Source organism: Podarcis cretensis (assembly GCF_951804945.1).
Source record: "Podarcis cretensis genome assembly, chromosome: 10".
Lineage (NCBI taxonomy): Eukaryota > Metazoa > Chordata > Lepidosauria > Squamata > Lacertidae > Podarcis > Podarcis cretensis.
In genome coordinates this window covers 73,387,362-73,411,586 of record NC_137179.1, presented here as the reverse complement: position 1 = coordinate 73,411,586, position 24,225 = coordinate 73,387,362, and the positions used below count along the sequence as shown (strand labels likewise).

The 24,225-nt window shown below is 42.8% G+C and overlaps 1 protein-coding gene across 5 annotated transcripts in view; it reads right to left on the bottom strand.

The window, feature by feature from the left end:
• CD36 (CD36 molecule (CD36 blood group)) overlaps positions 1 to 24,225 on the bottom strand; it is a 69,389-nt gene that overhangs the window by 20,271 nt on the left and 24,893 nt on the right. For 3 of the 5 annotated variants that reach the window (XM_079993688.1, XM_079993690.1, XM_079993687.1), the window contains exons 2-3: positions 14,136 to 14,369; positions 1,012 to 1,172 (exon numbers count right to left, since the gene is read on the bottom strand). In XM_079993688.1, coding sequence (XP_079849814.1) covers positions 1,012 to 1,172; positions 14,136 to 14,255 — 281 coding nt within the window. In that variant the 5' untranslated portion in view covers positions 14,256 to 14,369. Of the gene's footprint in view, positions 1 to 1,011; positions 1,173 to 14,135; positions 14,370 to 21,011; positions 21,172 to 23,808; positions 23,965 to 24,225 lie in introns of those variants that run through there. The other 2 variants (XM_079993689.1, XM_079993686.1) reach the window with 2 other exon arrangements.

The following is a 24,225-nucleotide window of genomic DNA, read 5'->3' as shown; positions in this document are numbered from 1 at the left end:
TTTGTTGTTCTGAGGTGGTCGAGGGGTGCTACACTTGTTTCACTTTACAAATCATCTCTTCAGTGACCTGAACTGTTCAGCCTTCCCACCCACGTGCACTTCCTGCAACCTCCCCAGTGACATCAGTCAGTCTGTCCCATAAGCAGGGGAAGGCGGGGGTGCCAGCTACTGCGCACCTGACTGCTGGGCTTTGTTATTATTGTTATTATTATTATTTTTAAAGTGAAGATGAAGGTTTGTCCTCCTTCAAAACAAAGATGAAAAGAGTGCAATGGAGGTTGGTGGCCAAACTCAGTTTCCCCAACTAAAGCTCAGGGAAGGCAACAAAAAGTAGTTCCTCTCATGGAGATTAAAAATAAATTAGGAAATGAAGGCTGCTTGGGAGTCTGAATGAGCGTTTAATAGAAAGATAGCCACCTCACAAAGACAGGGTAAATTCAGTCCTGAACCCAGCAAGATTACCGTATTTTTCGCTCCATAAGACGCACCAGATCATAAGGTGCACCTAGTTTTGGGAGGAGGAAAACAAGAAAAAAAAAATCTGAATGCCAGAAGCAAGAACAGCAAGAGGGATCTGGCTTCTGGGATAGCCTCTGGCTGTTCTGGCTTCTGGGATAGCTACCTCTCCCGGGTAGCAGGATGAAGACTCCCCCTGCCTGAAGAGGCTGCACGTGGCTAAGGCAGAAGCCAGGAGAGGCGTTTCGCTGAAGGGGCGCTGCACAGCTCTCCCTCTCTGCGCAGTGCCATTCGCTCCATAAGATGCACTCACATTTCCCCTTACTTTTTAGGAGGAAAAATGCATCTTATGGAGCAAAAAATACGGTATTAGGAAAAACACAGAGGGTGGGGGGGGTGACTCATTTTTCACAGAAGACTTTTGTGTAATTGGAGAAGAGGTTTTTGGCACAACACTAGAACCAGCAGATTTGGAATAATCAGGTCTGCCCACCAACCCAACCTCAAAAAAGAACAGGAGGAGACACACATTTAACAGAAAAAAACCTTGCCTACCTGTAAGTGTAAGGCCCTTTCTGCTTGAGTATTGGATGTGATCCATTTTCCATCACTTCTTTTGGGTTTTGCACATCAAAGAACCAAAATTGCCTATAGACTGGACTTCCGGGTACAAGCCAGTTCTCATATGCAATTGTACCATTTTCAATGACTGTTTCCTGGAAGAAGAAAAGAACAAGGAGAAAAGGAGGAGTGTTGTGTGCTGTGCTCCCTCCAATCAGGCTAATACAGTAGTGTGAACCTTCATACATTTCAACCTGATGTAAAAAAAAGTTACTTAAAAAAAAAAAAAAGACACAAGAATTGGAAAATACATTATAAAAGTAGATTATAATTGCTCAAACTAATAATTGATTAATACATCTTAGGAAACATTTTAACTAAGTGCTCCATTTATCTGTGCAGATTTAAACTCTGTTCCTTTTTATTCCAGGTCAATATGTAGGTGTGAGAAGGGAAGAAAGGGCAGGGGGAGCTTCTAGTGAAGTCAAGAGAAACTATTTCAACTACTGTACTGCATTAAGGAATAGTGGCCTTAAAATTATCTTATTTGACATGCAGTAGGAGTTGTGGTGGTTCTAGCAAGATTCTCCTTCAACATTTCCTAAAATAAAGGTAAAGGTAAAGGTACCCCTGCCCGTACGGGCCAGTCTTGACAGACTCTGGGGTTGTGCGCCCATCTCACTTAAGAGGCCAGGGGCCAGCGTTGTCCGGAGACACTTCCGGGTCACGTGGCCAGCGTGACATCGCTGCTCTGACCAGAGCCAGAGCCAGAGCCAGAGCCGCACACGGAAACGCCGTTTACCTTCCCGCTGGTAAGCGGTCCCTATTTATCTACTTGCACCCGGAGGTGCTTTCGAACTGCTAGGTTGGCAGGCGCTGGGACCGAGCAGCGGGAGCGCACCCCGCCACAGGGATTCGAACCGCCGACCTTTCCATCGGCAAGCCCTAGGCGCTGAGGCTTTAACCCACAGCGCCACCTGCGTCCCAGGATATTTCCTAAAATAGTGCTCATCAATTATAAATAGCTGTTCTAGGACTGGTCTTTCCCAAATCAGAGAAACACACTTTGTCAGGATAATCCTGCAAGTTAAGAGAATAATAATAAGAATTATTGAAGACTCTGAACTAGTAATGTACAGATATTGATACAAAATCTCATTTGAAAAAATGAAAGTGAAAACTTAAATCCATGATTTTCGAAGTAGACTTTAGCACAGTGCCTGAAAGTTAATTAGACCTAATTTCTAAATTAGAAGAAGAAAATAGCAGATCAGAATCTTCTGTGCAGACAGAAGGGCTAATACAAACAACCCCCCAAGGCTTTGGCCTTAGCATTTTTAAAGTGATATTAAATACATAACTTTGGCGATACTCATCTTGCCTCTTGGCTTCACTACTCAAGTGACAAGTAATTTATTCATTTTAACAACTGAAGCAGTTCATTCACTTTCATTTCCCATTTAATTCAATGGACACCCCACCAATCTTCTGTCGCTTATAACTTTTGTATTTTAGATCCCATGAAATTCGGGTCAAACTATTACCCTTCCGAAGAATCAAACCTGCAAAATTTCAGTCCTATTTTATATCTATTCACTGCTCCCCCTCCTGACACCATCTTTTCTGACCTGCATATAGCTGGTTTCATTTCTTCATCCCAATAGAAAAATCGGTTTCCATTCAGAACTCATTTGTCTGAAGTACCATTATTTTTTTAAAAAAACAACAGGAAATGAAGACAAAGTCAGAGTGGAAAAAAGGAAGGATTTTCACATGTCTTCTCAAAGTTTGCAAAAGAGCAACTTTTGAGCAAGTCCTCATAAGGCTCCTGTGGGAAATTGCTTCATCTTTTTGCCAAGGACTTAACCTTCACTCCAAAATATGCAACCAAGGATTGTGTCTGTACGGCAGGCATACACTGCACTGAGCTGAACTTAAGCTATTCAGGGTCCGGCAATGTACTTTGTGTGCATTTCCCAATGCTGTCAAAACCTGCTAAGCAAATGCCACAACTCCATCGAATGCTGGAACCACTGCGCTTCAGAGTTCATAGTCCCTTTACAGACAGCCAGACAGAAAGGAAATGTAAGATGCATTGGGGGGGGGGAGGTAGCAGAACTTGATAGAGAAGGCAACCCATTTTTTATATTTAAAAAGCTTTGTAACAGGATCTGCTTGAAGTGCTCCAGAAGGCAAAATCCTGATGGCAATAGACTTGCTTGTTCATGTACTCTCTTACAAACTCGTGTCACCCTGACTCAACATTTGCAGCTTTTCAACACTGAGCAGGTCCCAGGAGGCCAGGGATTATGTGGAGCACTGAGAAAGAGGAGGAGGAGTTGAAATGAAAAGTCAGGAATCTACTGGGGAAAGTTCAACATGCTTTGTCTGGGACTTTGGATAAGGCCTTCAGAGGGAAAAAGGCCATCTTTACATGACCTATGAGACACAAACATACAGAAAGTTCACTGGCACTAACTGCGGCTAAACAGCTGACAACCATTTTCTCCCACTGCTCATCCCATGTTAACAGGGTACAGTTAATTCCTTGAGCGGGAAGTCAGGCTGTTTGGTAAACACATCTGGTAGCCTGATTTGGGCCACAACTGGAAGGGATGGAGCAACAATCACCCCGATAGAAATTCAACATTCAGAACCAGCCTATAGCAAAGGCCTCCTTGCCCTTTCCAGAACAACCCTTAATCTCCACAAACAGATTAAAAGGGTGTTAACAGCATCAACATGAAGCAATAAAAAGCCAGGGTGCACATGCTAGCGCTTGCCATTCCGATCATATCCCTGAAATATACATGAAAGAAAATGCTTCCCACTCCCCTGAGCTGAGAGGTTGGACAGGAAATTCAAGCCTTCTGTCATTTTATTTAGAGAATTCTGTGACGGTATTCCTGAGACACAGGTCTCCCACTTCAAGCTGCAGGTGGGACCTCAGGTTTTCCCTATGATCCACACAGAGAAAAGCAGCCTCTTAGGAAGAACAACTTTCTCCTAGAGCTTTTTCCTATGAAAAAGGCATCTAGATTTGCATGGGGAAACCTGCAATAAGAAGCATCTCAATTACACCATGCACCCTCAGGGAGAATTTATATTATATTCTTATCAAATTACTCTTCTAGAACTTGGGGACATCCAATGAAAATGAATTCAATTTTTTTTTTTTTAAAGCATAGTGACTATTCTGCTTCATCTCCTGGCTGATGTAAAGAAAAGTTTGGACTAGTCCTAAACTGGTCTACCAGGGAAGGAAACACATTTCAAGATGCAGAAGGAAGGCAAGAGGAAGACCAGCCTAGAGAGACCCACCTTCTCAAAGCACTCTTTGTGTCAACCGTCCACTGATGTTGCGCAGTGTGTCATTCCTATGCTACAGAGAGACATCATCTTTTCCTTAGCGGTCAACTCAGAAGCCTTGTTGGAGTCAGAGAACTCAGGGTGGGTGTGCAAGGCAAGTCAGAAACCAAGCAAGAGTTAGGAAGCACCCAAGATGCAAGGGAACATTCCACCCGTGAATGTGAAACCAATGAACCTGCCTTATATAGAGCCTGACCAATGGATGAGTTTCCTGCACTGGCTGGCAGCAACTCTCTGAGGTATCAGACAAGAGGCTTACTCAGTCTGACCCAGAGACCTTCTGCTCTCCAGCACTGAGGGTTGTCCTTTGAATGAGTTGGTCAAGTTAGCAACATCCTCATTAATTCTGTACACTCTTAAAGCAGGATAAATATAAAGGCTGGATCACATTCAATGCATCACATTGTGTGTGTGTGTGTGTGTATCTGTATCTGCACATACACATGGAGCTCCTGTGTATCCTATTTTTCCTCTTTTTTCTTGAAACAGTGAAACTGTGGCAGAGGTGAGTGGGCGAGAGAGACTATTGTGTTCTTGCAATTCCTGGCAAAAGGGCTTTGCATATTCTGCAAGACCAAGCATTTTTATGTGGGAAGAAAAAAATAGTAAAACAAGATTGTTACTTTCTACTTGGCAGTTACTTATATGCCATTTTAAAATAACCTGCTAGTAGTGATAGCTATTGTCTGAAACACTTTGAGGCTTGCATTCCTGTGGCTACGCTAAATGTTGTCAGTCTCTCATATGCAATAGAAATCTCAAAGAGAAATCAACTAGGATTGTTAGGCTAAACTTGGGTTGGGGAACTTGTGCATCCAGGTTTTGTTGAACTTTCCATCAGACCCAGCCAGCAAGCCCAGTGGTCAGGGATGAGGGGAGCTGCAGTGCAGCAACACCCAGAGGCAACAGCTTCCCCATCCCTGAGCCAAAATGGCACCCAGTGCCAGAAAGAGGGCTTGTTCTAAAATTAATTTAGATGAGCATTCTGGGCACCTTCCTTATTTACTCAGCACTGCCAGAAGCAACTCCAGTTCACTGTACATCTAGTTAATGACCTACACATGAGTTTTTTTTAGCTTGCAAGGGAAGTCCTACTGCAGCAGTCAAAAGTAGATCTATAAAATTTGCACTTGCTAAAAGCATATGAAAACTGCCATCTTTCAAAATTTGCACTTACAAGTTTTGCAGTGGATTTCTCCAACCACACAATATTTACAAAAATGCATATTTTAGGGGAAAGTGTGCTAATGTAAAAGTGAAAGTAATAGTATACTAAAATGCATTATATATTTGGGGGAATGTGTACGTTAGTCAAAATTGCATGCAAAAATGTGTTGATTATGAGAAATTTATACTAAAATGCTGGCAAATTTCCCAGATTGTTTTCTATTTTTTAAAAGTCGGCAATTGTTCAACCATGTTGACTTGGTGTATTTCTACCACACATGTAGCCATTCTTCACAGGTGAGGAGTCAGATATGTTCCAAAAATGTTTCTGAAGATCTTTCAACATTGCCAAAAATTGCCTCCAGTTTTCAACAGTGTCTTGATACTCCTTGCAAAAATGTACATTTAACCTATAACTGATTGTTGCTCCGCATCAGTTGCTTTTGTAAAATGAACTATATTGCAATGTGAAACAGCAGCAAAGTTGTGCACGGTGCTCAAACGCTCCTACAGCAATCCTGTCATGCCGCAAATGAAGCAAGCCAAAGTCTGGCTTGTTGTGTCATCTGAATCTGGGCTCATGATTGGTAAGTCAAAAACAAACCTTGGCTACTGCTCTCAGTTTGGAGAGAAATGAGCCAAGAGCCCAGATTCAGTCTGTGGCTTCTTTCATCTGCAACATTACAGCAGCACTGCAAGAACTTCACAATAAACTGTGGCTTGTGTTAAGCTAGTTCAATGTGACATTTGTTCTGGGCTGCATAGTAGCACTTGACTCAGTGACAGACAGATGTATGCAAGACTTCTCAGAGGTCCAGAGAGGCCCAGGCCACTTTCAGTCCTTAAGGTACCTTGCCACAATAAAAATAAGAAACAATGACTCATGACTTTAGTGTAATTTTACTGATGTTAGCCACCCTGAGCCTAGCTCTGGCCAGGGAGGGCGGGGTATAAATAAAATTTATTATTATTATTATTATTATTATTATTATTATTATTATTATTACAGAATAAGACACTGCAAAAAGAAGACTGTGAGACATATCAGCTAAGAGAATAATTATGCCTTCTACCAAATCACATCTCTTATTTGCTATAATTTGCAGCTCAAAGCTGAGAGACCATGTCACATTTTGGTCCAATGCACATAAAAACAAGTTGCAAAACTGATCAAATGCCAAAACATTAACAAGTGTCTACATTTGAGGTCCACTTTTGAGCTTGAGGCCCTGGTCAATTGGCCCTCCTGCCGGCCACTCTCCCTGAATTGGCCGTGGATCTAAACCACAGAGCCTAGGGCTTGCCGATCAGAAGGTTGGCGGTTCGAATCCCCATGATGGAGTGAGCTCCCGTTGCTCAGTCCCAGCTCCTGCCAACCTAGCAGTTCAAAAGCACGTCAAAGTGCAAGTAGATAAATAGGTACCACTCCGGCCGGGAAGGTAAACGGCGTTTCCGTGCGCTGCTCTGGTTTGCCAGAAGCGGCTTAGTCATGCTGGCCACATGACCCGGAAGCTGTTTGCTGGCTCCCTTTGCCAGTAAAGCGAGATGAGCGCCGCAACCCCAGAGTCGGCCACGACTGGACCTAATGGTCAGGGGTCCCTTTACACTGCCCTAACAGAAGCAAATATGGAGATGAAATGGAGGAAGAAGTGGGAAATCACCCACAATTCCATTATATAGAACTTCACACGCCATAGTATTTCTTGGATCAGGAGTCTGATGTAGGACACTCATGAGCCACTTTTTCTCATTTTTGCAGAACAGAGATGAGTTAACTGTTACAAGTTTTGGTAGGGGCATCTCAACTACTCCCCCCCCCCCCCGGTTAAACTGAGTAACCCAAGTCAGTTATGCAACACAAGTCATTATCTCAGAATAGCTTGCAGTCATTTTATTTATCTAGCCAAGGGCAAAGTCAGGCCACTTTTCAAATCAGTAGATAGCAGTGTGCAGAATAAGTTTTCATAAAGAACTGCATTCTTTGCAAAACAAAAAAACTCACCAGATACTGCCTATCAGATATGAAAATCAAGAAACTGACCCGAGAGTGCTGTGCATAATATTGCTTGTTATGTCTTGTTTCCTTTAGATTGAGGCACTTAAAAATTAGTGTCAGTATAGTGACTAAAGGACTTGGGCCGTGTTGTCCCTGGTAATCCATAAAGCTAGTCAATCTTCAGCAAGCCACTAATTTAAAGATCAGAAGGGGAGGCCAAAACTGATAAAATAGCACCACACATTGCAATACTATTCGTATGCCTTCCAGTAGTGCTAAAGAATTATCTAGACTGACAATAAAAATTTGGCTACTTGGCTGCTCATTCTGGAGTAAGCAATTCAAGGAAATATGACAAAAATGCCACATTAAAAAGCCCCTTTTGCTAACCCATTTCTAAACGAGAACACAGAAACTCCATCTAGTTTAAAACCTTTGTGCCAATTCCACTTAGCAATCTCCTTCCCTACTTCCAAAACTCCAAACAAGCCTGTTTCAGTTTCCTTTACATTTTCTTGCCACCAGCCCCCGAAACCTAAGCTGGTTAAAGAAAATTACCCCTTACTGGGAAGCTTAATTGCAGTTCAGCCTCTTAAATAATAGAGATATGGGCACACCTTAGTTTCTTGGATGATACTCTATACACACCTGGACATTTCAGGTTGCCCTGGAGTCCTACGCTTTAATTTGAAGCTTCTGTTCAGAACTACCAGCCTGCTAAATTTGCATTTGTTTAAACACAGTCAAGTACTGTAAAGTCTCGGAGGACAGTGTTGCTACCAGGGTTTCCCCAACACAGATTCTCAGAACAAGGATGAAGGCCGGACATTGAACACTTTAATGCAGTGGTCTTCAACCAATGTACCTTGGCTCCCTGGGGTGCCTTGAAGGTTGGTCAGGAGTGCCACAGGCAATACTGGCCTCTGTCCCTCTTTCCTTCCCTCCCTCCTCCAATGCCCTCTTGCGTCTCTGCCTCCCAAAGGCTTGCACAGCAACCCTGGCTATAAGCTCAGCAGGCAATTGGTACCTCTGGGAGGTGCCTCTCTTTAGGGGGGGGGGGTGCAGCTCAGAGACCAGGGATGGAAGCAGGAGCTACCTGAAGGACTCCCAAGGAGAAGGGACAGGAGAGGAGGCTGAGAGAACATCCCACATAACACTGGTCTTGAAAGACCTACATTGGCTCCCAGTACGTTTCCGAGCACAATTCAAAGTGCTGGTGTTGACATTTAAAGCCCTAAACGGCCTCGGCCCAGTATACCTGAAGGAGCGTCTCCACCCCCATCATTCTGCCCGGACGCTGAGGTCCAGCGCTGAGGGCCTTCTGGCGGTTCCCTCATTGCGAGAAGCAAAGCTACAGGGAACCAGGCAGAGGGCCTTCTCGGTAGTGGCACCCGCCCTGTGGAACGCCCTCCCATCAGATAACTACCTGACATTCAGAAGACATCTTAAGGCAGCCCTGTTCAGGGAAGTTTTTAATCTGTGATATTTTAGTGTATTTTTGGTTTTTATGGAAGCTGCCCAGAGTGGCTGGGGAAACCCAGCCAGATGGGCGGGGTATAAATAATAAATTATTATTATTATTATTATTATTATTATTATTATTATTATTATTATTATTATCATCCCACAAGGAAGGGTGTTAGGAAAAGGGTGAGAGGCTGCCAGCTCTGCAGGCAAGGGGCGACACAACTGGGCTCCTGAGCCCCACAGGGCTGCCACAGAAATAATGCAGTTGGTCAAGGGAGCCGTGGACTCAAAAAGGTTGAAAACCTCTGCTTTAATGTATGCAGCTCTATCAGCATGTGTGATGCTTTACAGAACATACAAATGCAAAGAGTCCGATTCCTGCTCTGCGAAGCTTACAATCTATATTTAGACATTTCCAAGATGGCGCAGAACATCTAAGCAGAAATCACACAGGTAGATGAAGATGGGGGACTGGGTGGAAGGGGAGGTGGGGGCAGAAAATCTGACACATTAGCAAAGCTGTGTTTCATCAGCACACAAAAATCACAGGAAACAAGAATAGTGCAGTGGAGCCACAGATGACTTAAGGAAGTTCTATGCTGAACAGACCTCAGCTTCCTTTGGTAGAAAAGCTGATGTCCTACAAATAGTTCAAAGATTTCCCCTAAAAATACTGGGCAGGATTCAACAAGTCCCATCAGGGGAAGCCCTGTGCAATGGCATCTGCTTGCGCAATGGGGTTTCCTCCTCTCCTCATACCATGTCCTGCTGTGTCCCTGAAATTGACTTGGGGGGGTTGGGGAACCCCTGGAATAGAACACAATGGGAGGAAAGCTGGGATAGTTCCATCTGACAAGCAAAAATGCTTGCCCTGGCAGAAATAGCACCTTAGGACAAAGTTGAATTCTTCCCTTTGAACTTTTTTTTAAAACAAAACAAAACAAAACCCAAAGTAATTTAAATTGCAAATACAAGAAAGCCCCAGTAGAACACAATTTCATCAGCGTTTGGGCAACACTTCAAAAGTATTGACTGAGTGACTGTTCAAGAGCACAAACACAATCAGCCAAGAGATCTGTACAATGCTGCCAATCCACTTCTGAGTCCTAACACCGAAAGACTGCTCTTCATGTGGGTCACAGTAAATATTTTTAAATGTGCTCTTTGTGGGTATGTTCAGGTTCTAAGGTTTTTTCCAAGCACTGTGGCTCCCTGCTCATACCAACTCTATTTCCCACATGCAGTACCAAAACATTTTATATGGAACCCCAGTATCTAAATGTGGAAGAGATATAATGCAGTTTTTGGATTGGCAATGGTATAAATCTTAAATGGATGATTCCAGACCCCATAATCACCACTGTCATATTACAGAGGTCCAACTGGCCTCAACTAGAAGTCAGGTGTTTAGTGTCGCTGGTCAGGATCAGCCTGGCAGGTCAACTTGGACATGTGGGAGGGATCACCCACCTGTCACTCATGTGATATCATCATTGTGTGGCAAGATTGGCATGTGGATGGGCCCCTCACCACAGCACTTGGGGAAGACCGATGCTTGCAAAAGCAGTTCATTTTCTACTTTCCTGGGGAGCTACATGCAGTAAAACTGAGCAGAACTTAACCCTTTTTCAATACATGCCTCCTAGGGAAAGGAGAACGATAAACCTTTCTGCACAGTCCAGATGTCTGCTTGCTTTCACCAGTCGCCCCTTCCCAGAGATCAGGTGCATGCAGTTAAAAGCAAGCAGACCCGGGGGGGGGGGGGTTGCTGCTTCCTTTGGCTGTGTACATTTTTCCCAAAGATGGCTTGGCCAAATTATGCAGGGCTAAACCATCACCTATAGACTGCTAAGCTGTTTAAATTTTGCTGCGATCAGACACCCACAACAGTGCAGAATTGAGCCCCACACTCCCACCCACCAGCTGATATCACAAGTGATGTCAACGGATTGAAAGGTGTGCATGGTTTGGGTGAAATGACCTCACAAGCCATATTGGATCCCAGGGGGGTGGGGGTGAGACTGATCCATGGCTCCCCCCCCCTGCTTTAATTGACTGTTCATAAGTCATTCTGGGAGCCTTCTTGGCTAAAAAGCAGGCAGCAAATGCTCTAAACAATATTAAAAACAGGTAAACATAAAATATCATGTGGATGCTTCAAAGAAACTTTAATGCTTGAAGAGCACTAATCCCACAACATCCACCCTCTGGGAGCACCCAACAACAAAAAAACATTAAACAAGTAACTAACCTGCTGAGTAATGCCCAGCTTCCTGGGAAGTGTTCTAGGAAACATATAGTTCATATGGAGATCTGGCCAAGCTTGTTGTTGGGCAATGCACCAAGCTTGTTGAATGCACCCCAGAATCCTCCTCCTCCTCCTCTTCCTTCTCTGAGAAGACTAGTAATTATAGGCAAACCCCTTTGATATTGTCATTGGAGGAACTCCAAGCAGTTTAGAGTAAGCCCAGGGGTTTTTTTAACCCATTTTTTAAAAGCCCATTTGGAAACCACTGTTCAAAGAAATGTATTTCATATCAGGAAGGCAAACATACATCAACAGCAACAATATTCTAGCCTCCAGCCTGAATTTAGCTTTCTAAAATTTTAGGATGCCTCAATGCTTTAAAAAAAAATAATAATATCCATGACATTGGAACTCATTTTGCTCTAAGAGCAAAAAGAGTAATTGAAATCAAAAGTTCTTTATTGGAAAAACACTTTAGTAATAATTCTGCCGCAGCTAATATTGAGCAAAAACCCATTTTATATAGTATCCCACCAGCTGATTCCATCTTCTCGGAGTGAAACCCATTTTATCTGTATTTAAAGTCAAGTTCCCTAGCTTTTATGACAGTGTTGGAACCAACCACGGAGTATTGTGCCATAAAGATTAGCTACCGATAAAAAGATAAGTGTTATGAAATGTTGGCTCTTGAACAAGATACCAGAGAAATTCAGCACACAGCAGTACATAACCATGCACTTTACAGTGGGGGTTTTTGGGGGAGGGGATAGTTTTTAAATTGACTATAAACTCCACCCCCTAAGATCTCACATGGCTTGTTGTAACTGGGTATCAAAAATTTCAAGCAAACCACTTTTCAAATGTCACCTACCGCGCCATAGGTGCCAATTCCCTGGGGCTCTGGATGCCTAAGCACCCACAAAATTCCCCATGAAGGGGCTGGGCACCCACAAATTTCAGGGCCAGGGCCATGCATGCTGCACGGCACCCACAACCCAGGGCACCTACAGTCGCAGGGTCAAGCTGGCACTCCGGTACAGTGCCGATAAAATCGGTCAGTGCAGGCAGGAAGAAGAAAATGAAAACTAGCAGATCCCAGATTCAAATAAAGCTTCTGTTCTGTCAGTGTCTTTAGCAACATGGAATAATGCTTTATAAGGCTGTTAAATGATGACTGAGAAAGCATGTTGCTGTTGGCAACTAATATATATTTAAACACTCCATGTGATATCTAGCCGAGACCATCCACCAGCAGAATGGACTTCCCCTGGTGAAAGAGGACTCTCCGTCCTCTCTTCCCCATTGAAGCCCCTTGTGTCCGTCTAAAATCAGCTCTGTAGGGGTAGCAGACCCTCCAGAAAAGGTTATGGAAAAGATGTGGGGAGCAGATAGGAAGGCAAGTCTCATTGCACAAGTGGACTTTCACTCACAGCATTCAATGATCACCCCAAGTATTTAGTGTTCGAAGAAAGTAGCTGTATGCTAACAGATTTGAGATGTATATTATTAGTGGGGGGGGGAGTCAAATTAACTTCCTCAATAAAGTGCTCTTGTTAACATACAATTGAATGTTAGGCTGTAGTGTGTACAGTGAACATCTAAACCTTGGTGAACACTGAAATTCACATGTGAATAAATGCCAACAATGCCAAATGAATTTCTCCAAGGACCAAAAATAAAACATAAATTCCTCAGTTTGATCTGCACTGATCTGGTGCCAACCAGAATTCAGTGACAGTCAACATTTATCATGACGTCTGAGTTTCTGAACATAAGCAGAGATTGTCAGGGTTGACACATGCATGCCAACATTCAGTAGGTTGGGGGGGGGGGGTTAGGAATATGCCCCAGGTTCCGGTGCCCAGAAGAAAGTTGTGCGGAAAGTTTCGTCTTGTCAGCCTGAAACCTCAAATTTCATTAAATGCATTCCAAATTCATACCAAAGAGCATGGAATGGGATATTAAAGTTTTGATTTTCTGAGCTGAATTTTCTCAGAAGTCATTTTTATATTGTTTTCTTTCACCCTCCTCAAGAAAAAGGGCCACTTCTCACTGTTTCCACATGCCACAAAATGCCCCAGAATGACACTATATGGTGGGCTCCACTTGCAAGGAACTGTTGAATTTCTCCTCTACCTGGATAGATTTGGTAAAATGGTCTCCCAACCCTCTACCCTCTACCCTATCCACAAATAGAGTGCTGAAGTCATTTAAAATGAAGCAAGTAATTGCAATTCAGTATTCTCTCTCTCCCTCCCTCCCTCATTCATAGGTGAATCATAGAATCATAGAGTTGTAAGAGACCACAAGGGCCATCGAGTCCAACCCCCTGCCATCAGAGCACTCCTGACATATGGTTGTCAAGCCTCTGCTTAAAGACCTCCAAAGAAGGAGACTCCACCACACTCCTTGGCAGCAAATTCCACTGTCGAACAGCTCTTACTGTCAGGAAGTTCTCCCTAATGTTTAGGTGGAATCTTCATTCTTGTAGTTTGGAACCATTGCTCCGTGTCCGTGTAGATTGATTTGGGGCAAGTTCCTTTATCTGAATATCACAAGTTACATTGGCTGTCATTACAGGACACCCCCCCCCCCCAAGGCATCGCTGGATTGGAAAGATGAGAGGACTTCAAGCTGGAAACCCAAAGTCCACAAGCTAAAGCGGAATGCATAACAAGGGCATAGAATTGGGACACTTCTGTATGCATCTCAATCCTGGAATTCATTTTTAGTATTGGAACAGGGTTTACTCTTTTCACATGTAAACCCACTTTTGTTTTAGGTGTGTTTGGGGGATGGCACTGTAATAAGGAGACCAAAGAGGGAATTAAAACAATAGCAAAACATACAGGATTTATAGAAGGTCATTACCTTTTTCACGGTCTTCTCAACAAAATAGTTTCCAAGTGGTATCAAGGCACCTCCAAGGATGGCTAGAATTGCTCCAATGACTGCTCCACTCAGCAAACCACAGTTCAGCAAACCGCCCATCCTTCTGGTCTGCAATTTCTTCCACCTCTGGGAGCTCTTACAACTTTGTCGTCCAGGAACACATGCACCCCTCTCGGCAGCAGCAGCCTCTAACACAGCAAGGTCCTAAATGAGCTTTCAAAAGAGATCAAAGTACAAAGTACAGTATGAGCAGCAGCTGGAGATATCACCCAACACACTCACATCAATCTAACCATTAAAAAAATTTGTTGCACACACACACACTTAATCGTTTTCTTGCAGGTTGTAGCAGAGAATTCAGTTATGCACCCTTTCGCTTGTATTATTACATTTCGCAACACAGATAAGTAAGTACTCAAGCACAGCAAATACTCATGCATACTCATGTGCCAATTGTTGACTACTTAGTACTAAACCCTCTCTCCACACAGGAAATTCTGTACCCAAAACTGGAGCAAGAAGCGTCAGAAAAATGGAACAAAAGATTGGTCTTAGGGGGCCAGGTTCACCTGTGGTCACTCAACACTCAACCTGCGGCTGAACATGGGGGACCAACAACACTGAAAAGGCACCGTGCTTAATAAAGCATTTAAAGCTCCAGTTTGAACTATGGTAGCATAACCTGCACACACAATTCTTCATCAATTGCTGCATTCTTCAGCAGGTCTGTATTAATTATTTATTAAATTTATACATGGTGCTGGAGGAGACTCTTGAGAGTCCCTTGGACTGCAAGAAGATCAAACCTATCCATTCTTAAGGAAATTAGCCCTGAGTGCTGACTGGAAGGACAGATCGTGAAGCTGAGGCTCCAATACTTTGGCCACCTCATGAGAAGAGAAGACTCCCTGGAAAAGACCCTGATGTTGGGAAAGATGGAGGGCACAAGGAGAAGGGGACAACAGAAGACGAGATGGTTGAACGGTGTTCTGGAAACTACGAACATGAGTTTGACCAAACTGCGGGAGGCAGTGGAAGACAGGAGTGCCTGGCATGCTCTGGTCCACGGGGTCACAAAGAGTCAGACACGACTAAACAACAACAACAAATTTATACACAACCATTCATCCAAGGACCACAGTATAAAGAATACAATAACAAACAAAGCAATACCCAACAATAAAAATATGGTTTAAAAGACCATAGATTGTTGAATAAGCCAAAGGCCTGGTAGGAGAGGAATATTTTTGCCTAGTGCCTAAAGATATGTCACAAAGGCACCAGCTGAGCCTCCCTGGGGAGAGGATTCCACAATCAGGGAGCCACTTCAGAAAAGGCCCATTCTCTTGTTGCCCCCCCCCCCCGACATCTCATTAAAAGAGCACACTAAGAAGGGTCTCAGATTATGAGTTCAGGGTCTGGGTCAGTTCATACGGGAACACACAGAAGCAGATATCTGCATGCTAATTTTCAAGATTACAGTTGAGAGTTTTTTTCCACAGGTGTAACGTTGCTTCCTGGCAAGAACAGAGCACCAAAATGTCAGAGGAGTTAAAATCTATTTTTAAAGTTAATTTCAAGATTCAAATGCCGCACTGGAGATTATGATTATATACACTCCAAACTGTACTTGTGTAGCTTGAGATGCAGGGACATAATTCTACAAAGATGTTTATGATAGAAACATAGAATTATAGAGTTGGAAGGGACCCCTGAGGGTTATGCAGTGCAAGCCCCTGCAACACAGGAATCTCATTTAAAACATCCATGGCAGATGGCCATCTGACCTCTGCTTAAAAACCTCCAAGGAAAGAGAGTCCACCACCTCTTGTGGGAGTCAGCTCCACTGTCAAACAGGTCTTATGTCAGAAACGTATTCCTGATGTTTAGTCAGAATTTCCATTCTTGTAACTTGATGCCACTGGTTCTGTTCCTAATCTCCAGAGCAGCAGGAAACAAGCTTGCTCCATCTTCCATGTGATAGCCCTTGAGATATTTGAAGATGGCTATTATATCTCCTCTCAGTCTCCTCTTTTCCAGGCTAAACATGCCTGGCTCCTTCAACTGTTCCTTATAAGGCTTGGTTTCCAGACCCTTGATCATCTTGGTTGCCCTTCTCTGCACACATCCTTCTTAAATTGTGGTGCCCAGAATTGGGCACAGTATTTCAGGTGTGGTCTGACCAGGGCAGAAAAGAGTGGTACTAATACTTCCGGGTTGGCGCCCCCAGCGGAAGAAGCTTGTGAACCTGGGATTCAGCTGGCACCTTTTGCGCCTCCCCTACTCACGGGGAAACCCTGTTTTGGGGATCCAGAGTGACGTGGGGTGAGCGGCATGGTGCTTTGAATCGACCGCTTCTTTCACGGAGTGAAGCCGCATTGCTGTTGCCGGAGAGCGCTGACTTTTTCTTGTGGACAATTGGATTTTAAACAACAACCCGTGAGTAAAACGGGAAATTGGATTTTTAAATATCTTAATTTGGCATCGAACGGGGAAGGTTCAAAACAGGAAGTCCGCCTTCCCCTTTTGTAAATAGACTGAAGCAAAGAGCTTACAAGTTAAGGTCTCGGAAAGCCTTATGTAAAGGATTAAACTTCCATCGATTGAAATTATTAGACCCTCCTTGGAAGCAGGAGAAGAGGAGGGAAATTTTGGACTGTGTATCCTGCAGGAGAGAGTGATTAAAATTAAATTACCACCGCTCTGAACCTGGGAACAGGCTCCCAGTGATTCACGTTTTGGGAGAGTTCATTGACAGCGAAGAGAACGGATGTTGACAGTCAGTTAAGTAAGAGAAATATATTGTTTCCATTGTCTGCTTCTGCGTTTAAAAGGAAGGAAAAGTATCTGAAAATTGAAACTATCTTTACTTTTTGATCTGTGTTGGAAAAGATTGATACAAGTGGAGACTGTTCCTCTCTAGAGGGAGCTTTGGAAACTGTTACAAGAGTGGAGCTGGGAAAGCTCCAGCTGCTTGATAAGAACTGTGAGAACTAGATATTGACCTTGGATATTCAAGAATGTCGACAGGAGAAGCCTTATGGACTGCATTTTCTAAGATAAGCCACTTGTTGGAACAGCTTCGTAAAAAGATGGATGCTATGACTACTAAAATTGACATTTTGGAACCAAAAGTGAGCACCAATACAGAAATTATTCAGGATTTGGCACAGGAATCTATTTCAACAGGACAAATTGCTGAAAAGGAGAAGGAGAAAGTTGCTGCTGTCGAACCTAAAGTAATACAAGGGGGAACCTTAGCCTTACAGAGGCAAATTGAGGACTACAAATTGAGGCCCTTTATGATTGAGACTAGAAAAAGTCAGATTTTGAAGATCGGAGCCTGGCCTGGACTAGAAAAGGAAAGTTGGAAAGATCCCTCTATGCAGGGATTAACTGACTTTTGGAATATGGACTTGGGTCAGGAGGAGATTGGAGCTCTGGGGGCCTTTGGATTTGGAGGAATTTTGAAACATGCCCGGAAATACTTTATGGATCCTAGTTTTAATTATGGAAATCTGGCTGACCTGTCGAGAAGGAATAAAAGTATCGTTGGATTGGAGTTTCCCCGAGATCTGCTCTTTAACATCAAAGATTATGAAGAAGACTGGCAGAAGGGACGTGGAAAAGAGTTAAGAGCCTCGGACATAAGATCTCCAGGTTGATGGACTGTATGGAGTTGACGGAAGTGGCTGGTAGAGTCCGACTGGGGAGAGGAGATGGTGGGAGAAGATTGGAAATTTAAAGTCTATATATAGAAATACTGTAAAATTAATGAGTGATAGAAAAATGTTGGAAGGAAATTTTATGGCTTTAGCTGAAATGCTATAAGGAGTTAAGCTTAAATAAGTATACTAATTTTAATGGAAATAAGATTAAAAATATGTTAAGACATTTATATGATAGAAAATAGAGAAAGATGGAAAGGAATTGCTGAAACAATTAATGGAAGTGGAATACAAAGAGGGAGGTGAGAGGAGGTCAATGATACAAGGGAATGAAAGATAGAATATGGAAAAGGTATGATGTATGTTTTTAAATTGTATGTATGTTTTTAAATTGTTTTTGTTTGGTTTGGTTTAGATTATTGTGTTACTTTAATGTGTTAAGGTTGTGTTTTGTATTGTTTATGTATTGTGTTGTTTTTTCTCTTTTTTGTTCTTTTTTTTCTTTTCTCTTCTCTCTTCCTTTTCTTTTTTGTAAGCTTTAAAAGTAATAAATATTATTTTTTTAAAAAGTGGTACTATTACTTTCCTTGATCTGGACACTATACTTCTCTTAATACAGCCTAGAATAGAATTAACTTTTTTTTTGCTGCTGCATCACACTGATGACTCATGTTCAGCTTGTGGTCCACCAAGACCTCTAGACCCTTTTCACATGTACTACAGGCAGGTCAGGTGCCCCTTCTGTGCCACACCTTTGTTATCTTAATGACTAGATGCTGGATTTAGAAGGCAGTCTCAGGCATGCAGCCTAACCACTCTCCTAAACTCAAAACAGCAGTGGCAGATTGTGGGGGTCTCAAATTTCAGCAGCGCCCTATGTGGTGCCAAAATTTGGGGGGCCCGCCTGCCTCTCACCTTCCTTGCTAAATCAAAGTTCCATGCCCAGTGCAATCAAACCACTGATGACAGCATAGTGCAGGTGGGACCCCAGCTGGACCCAGCAATTCCAACACAGGCAACAGTAGATGAATGCAGCAGACAAGTCACTCTAAGGACCACTTGTGAAGTGGGGATATGAAGTGGGGATATGGAGAAAGGAGAGGAAAGCCCCCCCCCCCAGTGTTGACCTCCATGCAGTCACCCAAACATGTGAATGAAGTGTTCATCCAGTTGCACAGTGGGTGAACCCACAGTTATATGTGCACAAGGCCCCCGTTGGATCATCATGTAAAAGTTAGGTACAGCAGGTGTGATCTCAGTTCTCCTCCTTATAAGTGCACACCTAATAATAACTACTTATTTGGGTCCATGCTGTGAGATGCTTAAGCAGCAATTTGATAGATTAGGGAAAGAAGTCTCTATCCACTGTTCATTTTTTTAAAAAGGTCATCCTAACTTCAGGAGAAGGAAACACCTTTTCCATATTTGTCTACCCAACACTCTCCTGAACCTGCATGGTAATATACTGGCAAACCACCTCTTGAAAAACATATTAGTGCTAGCAGATAATCTTCTTTTCAGCTACATAATGCAGGGCAGCCTGCTCTGAATTACTGTCAAGTTTTTGCAACAAGCTATTTAGCAAAGTCTGCCAACTACTGAAAGTTCTATCCACCACTGTAACTGTAAAAAAACAGCCAGTCGAGACTCATCCTTCAAGTTACACAATGTTGATTAATGTTTCACAATAGTTCAATGTATTCAGATAGTAACAAGGTTATTGATAACTGCAGTTGAGGGTCAATAAGAGACCATTAGTGATTGAGCTACTGACAACACAGATTACTGTTACAAGGAGATTAAAGAAACAATTCAAAAAATAGACAACCACTGGGGTAAAACTCACAAGTATGCAAACCTTGGAAGGTTTCAGAAGATCTTACAGAAAAGTAAGGAAAGAAAGTAAGGAAGCCTTCAGTACAGTCTCTGTACAGAATTCTTGTGACAAAGTCCAGAGAATCCTACATGATTTTCTATCTGGACAGATATTCATTTAGCTGCCACAGCGCTATGGGGTCCCTGCCAATCATTTGAGCCAGAGAGCATATTGCAGAAGGCTTGTGCAAACCTCATGTTTCACAATATTTATGCATTAGTTTTACTCAAGAAGCTGCAGTCATCTCTCCCCTCATTAGTGACATGCTGCAGACATCCTTGGTAGAATTTCAGGGACACCTTCTCTGTCCCTTGGCTCTATTTAATAGGTACACTTGGAAATTGAAGCCTTGTAGGGTCTGATTAGATGAGGACTCTGTACGGCTAAAAGAATTGTACAGCTGGCGCCCACCCCTTTTGACAAGTAACACCTATCTATTCTTTGAGTAGATCTATAGCTTAGTGGCAGTATGCATGCTTTGCACGCAGAAGGTCACAGATTAAATACCTAGCATCTCTTCCAGCCCTAGGTAGGAGACCTGCTGCCAGTCAGTGTATGAAATATGGGGTTGCGTGGACCAAAGGTCTGGCTCCTTAGGAGGCAGCTTCCTCTGTTCCTACAAACCCTGTCCTCCTTTGCACCTGAGAAACCCAAGTACATCAGGCAGCAACAAAGGGCTAAAATGATATCTGTATACACCTTGAGTTTATTTGTTTTTCTTATAATAAGTTAGGTATAAACAAGTTAAGGTGTTGCCATTTTATATGTGAGAATTACAGCAGCACTAAATGGAGTATTTAGAAAGGTTCCAAATTCTGAACAACAACAAAAGAGTTTCCAATCCTTCCATTCAAGTTTTGGATTCAAAATCAAAGAGCTCCAGACTTCTGGGCATATCTTGCTTTAGCAAACAAATATGATCTCTCAGTTGCCAAATGGTCAGTAACAAAATGCCAGTACACATAAGCTGCCCAAAACTGAACCCAAATATCCCAGGATATTAAATACAAGTACTCAAATAAAATTGCCAAGCATTTCTTGAGTATTCAGGGAATAATCCAAACTCAGAGAAGAATTCCCTTGGCACAGAAGGTGGGGGAGTCTTTAATTGTATTTCTCCAATTGTCTAAAATCATAAAGGAACCAAGGATAAACACATAGAACAAGCCTATCGAAGCTGCTTAAATAGCCAGATGCCTTCCAAATAATGCAGAGAAACAAATTTTCCAATATATGAAATATCCTAGAAGTTGCCACAAATACTGAATATGTTTAAACAACTTCTAAACACCAGCATAAGAAACTCCTTACCTCTAGAGAGAGGAGACCCCTCCTTGTAAAGGAGTTTGAGAGAAACTTTGTCAATAGAACAAATGCATATCTAAAGACAAAAATAAAATCCATTAACTCATGGGGTAGATGACTGATTTGACTTCTCCATTTATTGCCAGAAGATGCTCTGAACGTGCATTGCCATTTAATGGCTATTTATACCAGCGAAAAAAGCTTTACTGACAGTGTTGCTTTTTGCAAGGAGGGGGCTGAACTGGTGATCCAAGTAAGGCAAGGGCCAGGGTGAGAGAAGGGAAACTCCTAAAGCAGACCAGTTGTCCCTGTAAGAAGTGTCACACCCAAGGCTGCTTCCCTCTCACACAGTATAGTAAGATGTTCCACTTTCATGTTCTTTTCAGACAGTTTCTGGAGCTTTGTAAACACTTGTGTAAGGCCATTGTTTTGCTAGCTAAACAGAGCATCCTGCAGGCAAGCACAGTGCTATCGCAACTCCTTCTTTTGTCACATAAATGTAATCAAATTCCTCCAGAGTGAAAGAGCCAAAAAGGAAATAAGCTATTGTCTCTCTGTGTATATATCCATCTGGCTGCTCATTTAATTTAGCTAGTCACATGCTTTTGCCCCCCACAGAAAGTTTGAACATGATAGCACGGGCTTCCGTTCTGGAGAAAATGAGATCCCCCCATTTTAAAAAGTTTTGGACAGAAAAGAATGTTTTTTAAAAAGCACGGTAGCAATGGGGGGGGGCGGAATGGTGAACGTTTCTAGGAGTTGAGGGAGAAAACCAGCTTCTTGAAGTCACCTGGGCTGGCAAATGGCACGTGAGTTGCTACGCAGTGCAACATAGTTTGTGTGCCTTGAAGGCTATCCAGTTTGTGCAAAATGCACCCTAGTGGGCACAACTGTTCAAACTCAGACATACTATTGGCATTGAACAAACTGCACCTGCTGCCAAATTATTTCAAAGCCCAAGTCAAGGTGCTGATGTGGATATATAAAACCTGCAACATCTTGGGACCTAAATATCTGAAGGAGCACTTCCTTTCGTATCGACTTGCCCATGAGTTAAGATCCCTCTGGATACATAAACTTTGGGATGCGAACGCGACAAACCCAGAAGTACTTTTCCGGGTTTCGCAGGCGCGCATGTGCAGAAGTGCTTTACGCTCCACACGCATGTGCAGAAGCGGTCCTCTAGTTGCAAATTCCTTGGGATGAGGCCAGACCTCTAGAACAGATCCCATTTGTAACCGGAGGTATTCACAAGGATTTTAAAAGATGTATCACCAAATGTTGCAGAATTATGGAGAATTGGATTTAAGACTGGAAAAGTGAGAAACCAAAATTGACAGATTTGGCTACCCTAACGTGGACAGACTTCCTTTGTGGTGGCTCCCTGTCTTTGGATCCTCCACCCACCTGCAAGGAGTGTTGTGTGCAGATTATGCTGCCCTTTTGCAGGCAGATAAAGGTGCAGCCACCTTCCCCATGGCTTCAGGAGGGGTTGAGGTTTTGTCTTAGAGAAAGCACTTCTGCTTATGCAAGGCATGAAAGGGCACTCTCTTTATGCTGACCTCTCTCCTACTTAACCTCTTTGATTCCAAGGAAATGGAAACTATTTGGAAAGAATAGGTTGTGGCACAAAGGTGGGTGCGTGTGACAATATCAGCACATCAGGTGCCTTAACTTGGGCACTTATCTGTAACGAAAACCATCATTGGATAGAAACACACCGGGGGGGGGAGAGAAACACCTGCAAGAATGAGAAGTGTTGACGCTGGAAGAACCCTTTGAGCAGATGTAGCCATTGTGGCGGCCCACCAGAAGTTGCTGGACTCTAAGTCCCAGTGGCCACAACCAGCATGTTCAAAGATTATGGGACTGGTAGTCCACAGCAACTGGAAAGCACAATGTTGAAAACCCGTAAGAGTCCACAAGAGGATAGGGCCATACATACAAAGTCATGTCTCTCCAGTCAGATTCTACTTTACTTTGCATAGTTCCTTTATTTTAAAAAATCCCACTGCAATATGCCTAAAATATTTCCAGGTCATTGTTTTCCTGCAGTGACCCTCCCATATGCAAAAGAAATATTGAATACAAGGGACTGACTCTGCCCTCCCTAGTTTTACGCTTTCCTGTGAGTGAAAACGCTTTTTAAGATGGTAATCTAGCTGCATCGTTCAAATTACATGTTTTAAATTTACTATGTAGTTATAAGGAAGAAAGGCTGGAAGGAGAATAAAACTAGAAACAAGGGGGAAACTTTGCATTGCTCAGTCATAGATTTCAAAATGGTACTAACTTTGTAGCAGGCATGTTTAGAATTGCAGCATCACAGATTCACAAAGATAGAAAAGACTGCCACTTGTTCATATACTCATTAGCTTTAGAAATTAATTAGATGAAGTCATTTAGCTCAATCGGATTAGAAACATTAGAAACAAATTAAAACTTAGAAGTTGAATGCATCTATCGACACTTGTTGACCTCTTAGAGTAATTTAAAAAACATTAATGCATACATGATTACCTTCAGGCCCAAATCCAAACAATATTTTGACATAAAAAATACACCTATTCCCAAGTATCAAGAGGAGCACATAAAGTTATATGTACGTTCATGTGCACACAAGTTAACATTCTCTCTTAGGAGTCCTCACATGTGAAGTTTCCTTTCATTAGAAATTTAGCTTTCTAGATGAGTTTTGACACCTATCTCCCAGTCCACATAGCCCCTTGGCATCTAAGACCACTACAAAGCTTATCCATTAGTTGAGGGCGTGCACCATCTTTGCCTGAAGATGCCAACAAACCTGGATGAAGAATGGATGAACTTCTCTCTCTCGATAGCCCTGCCAAAAGGAGTTGTAGAGTTGCAGAAAAGCTTGCCGAGCCCTTATTCACAGAGAAATTAGGTTGCTGTAGCAACCCTATAGCAACCTAGGGCACCACAAGTCTGCCCAGTTCACCAAGAGTCCGTTGATCTTTCATCAGCCTCAGTAGGGACAAAAAAAGGCAAGTTGCAGAGACTTAAATGCCTGAGTGGCTTAATAGTCTCCAGAGATCAAGACCTACTGCCAGAAGTCAGGACAGTAAACCCTTTCCCCTACTTTTCACAACAAGCACCAACCACAGCAGGGGTGGTGGTGGAATAAGACAAACTCAAACAGCATCCAGTTCTCTTCTTCCTGTACAGTGGCCTTTAACCAAAAGGCAAGGTATCAAGTATA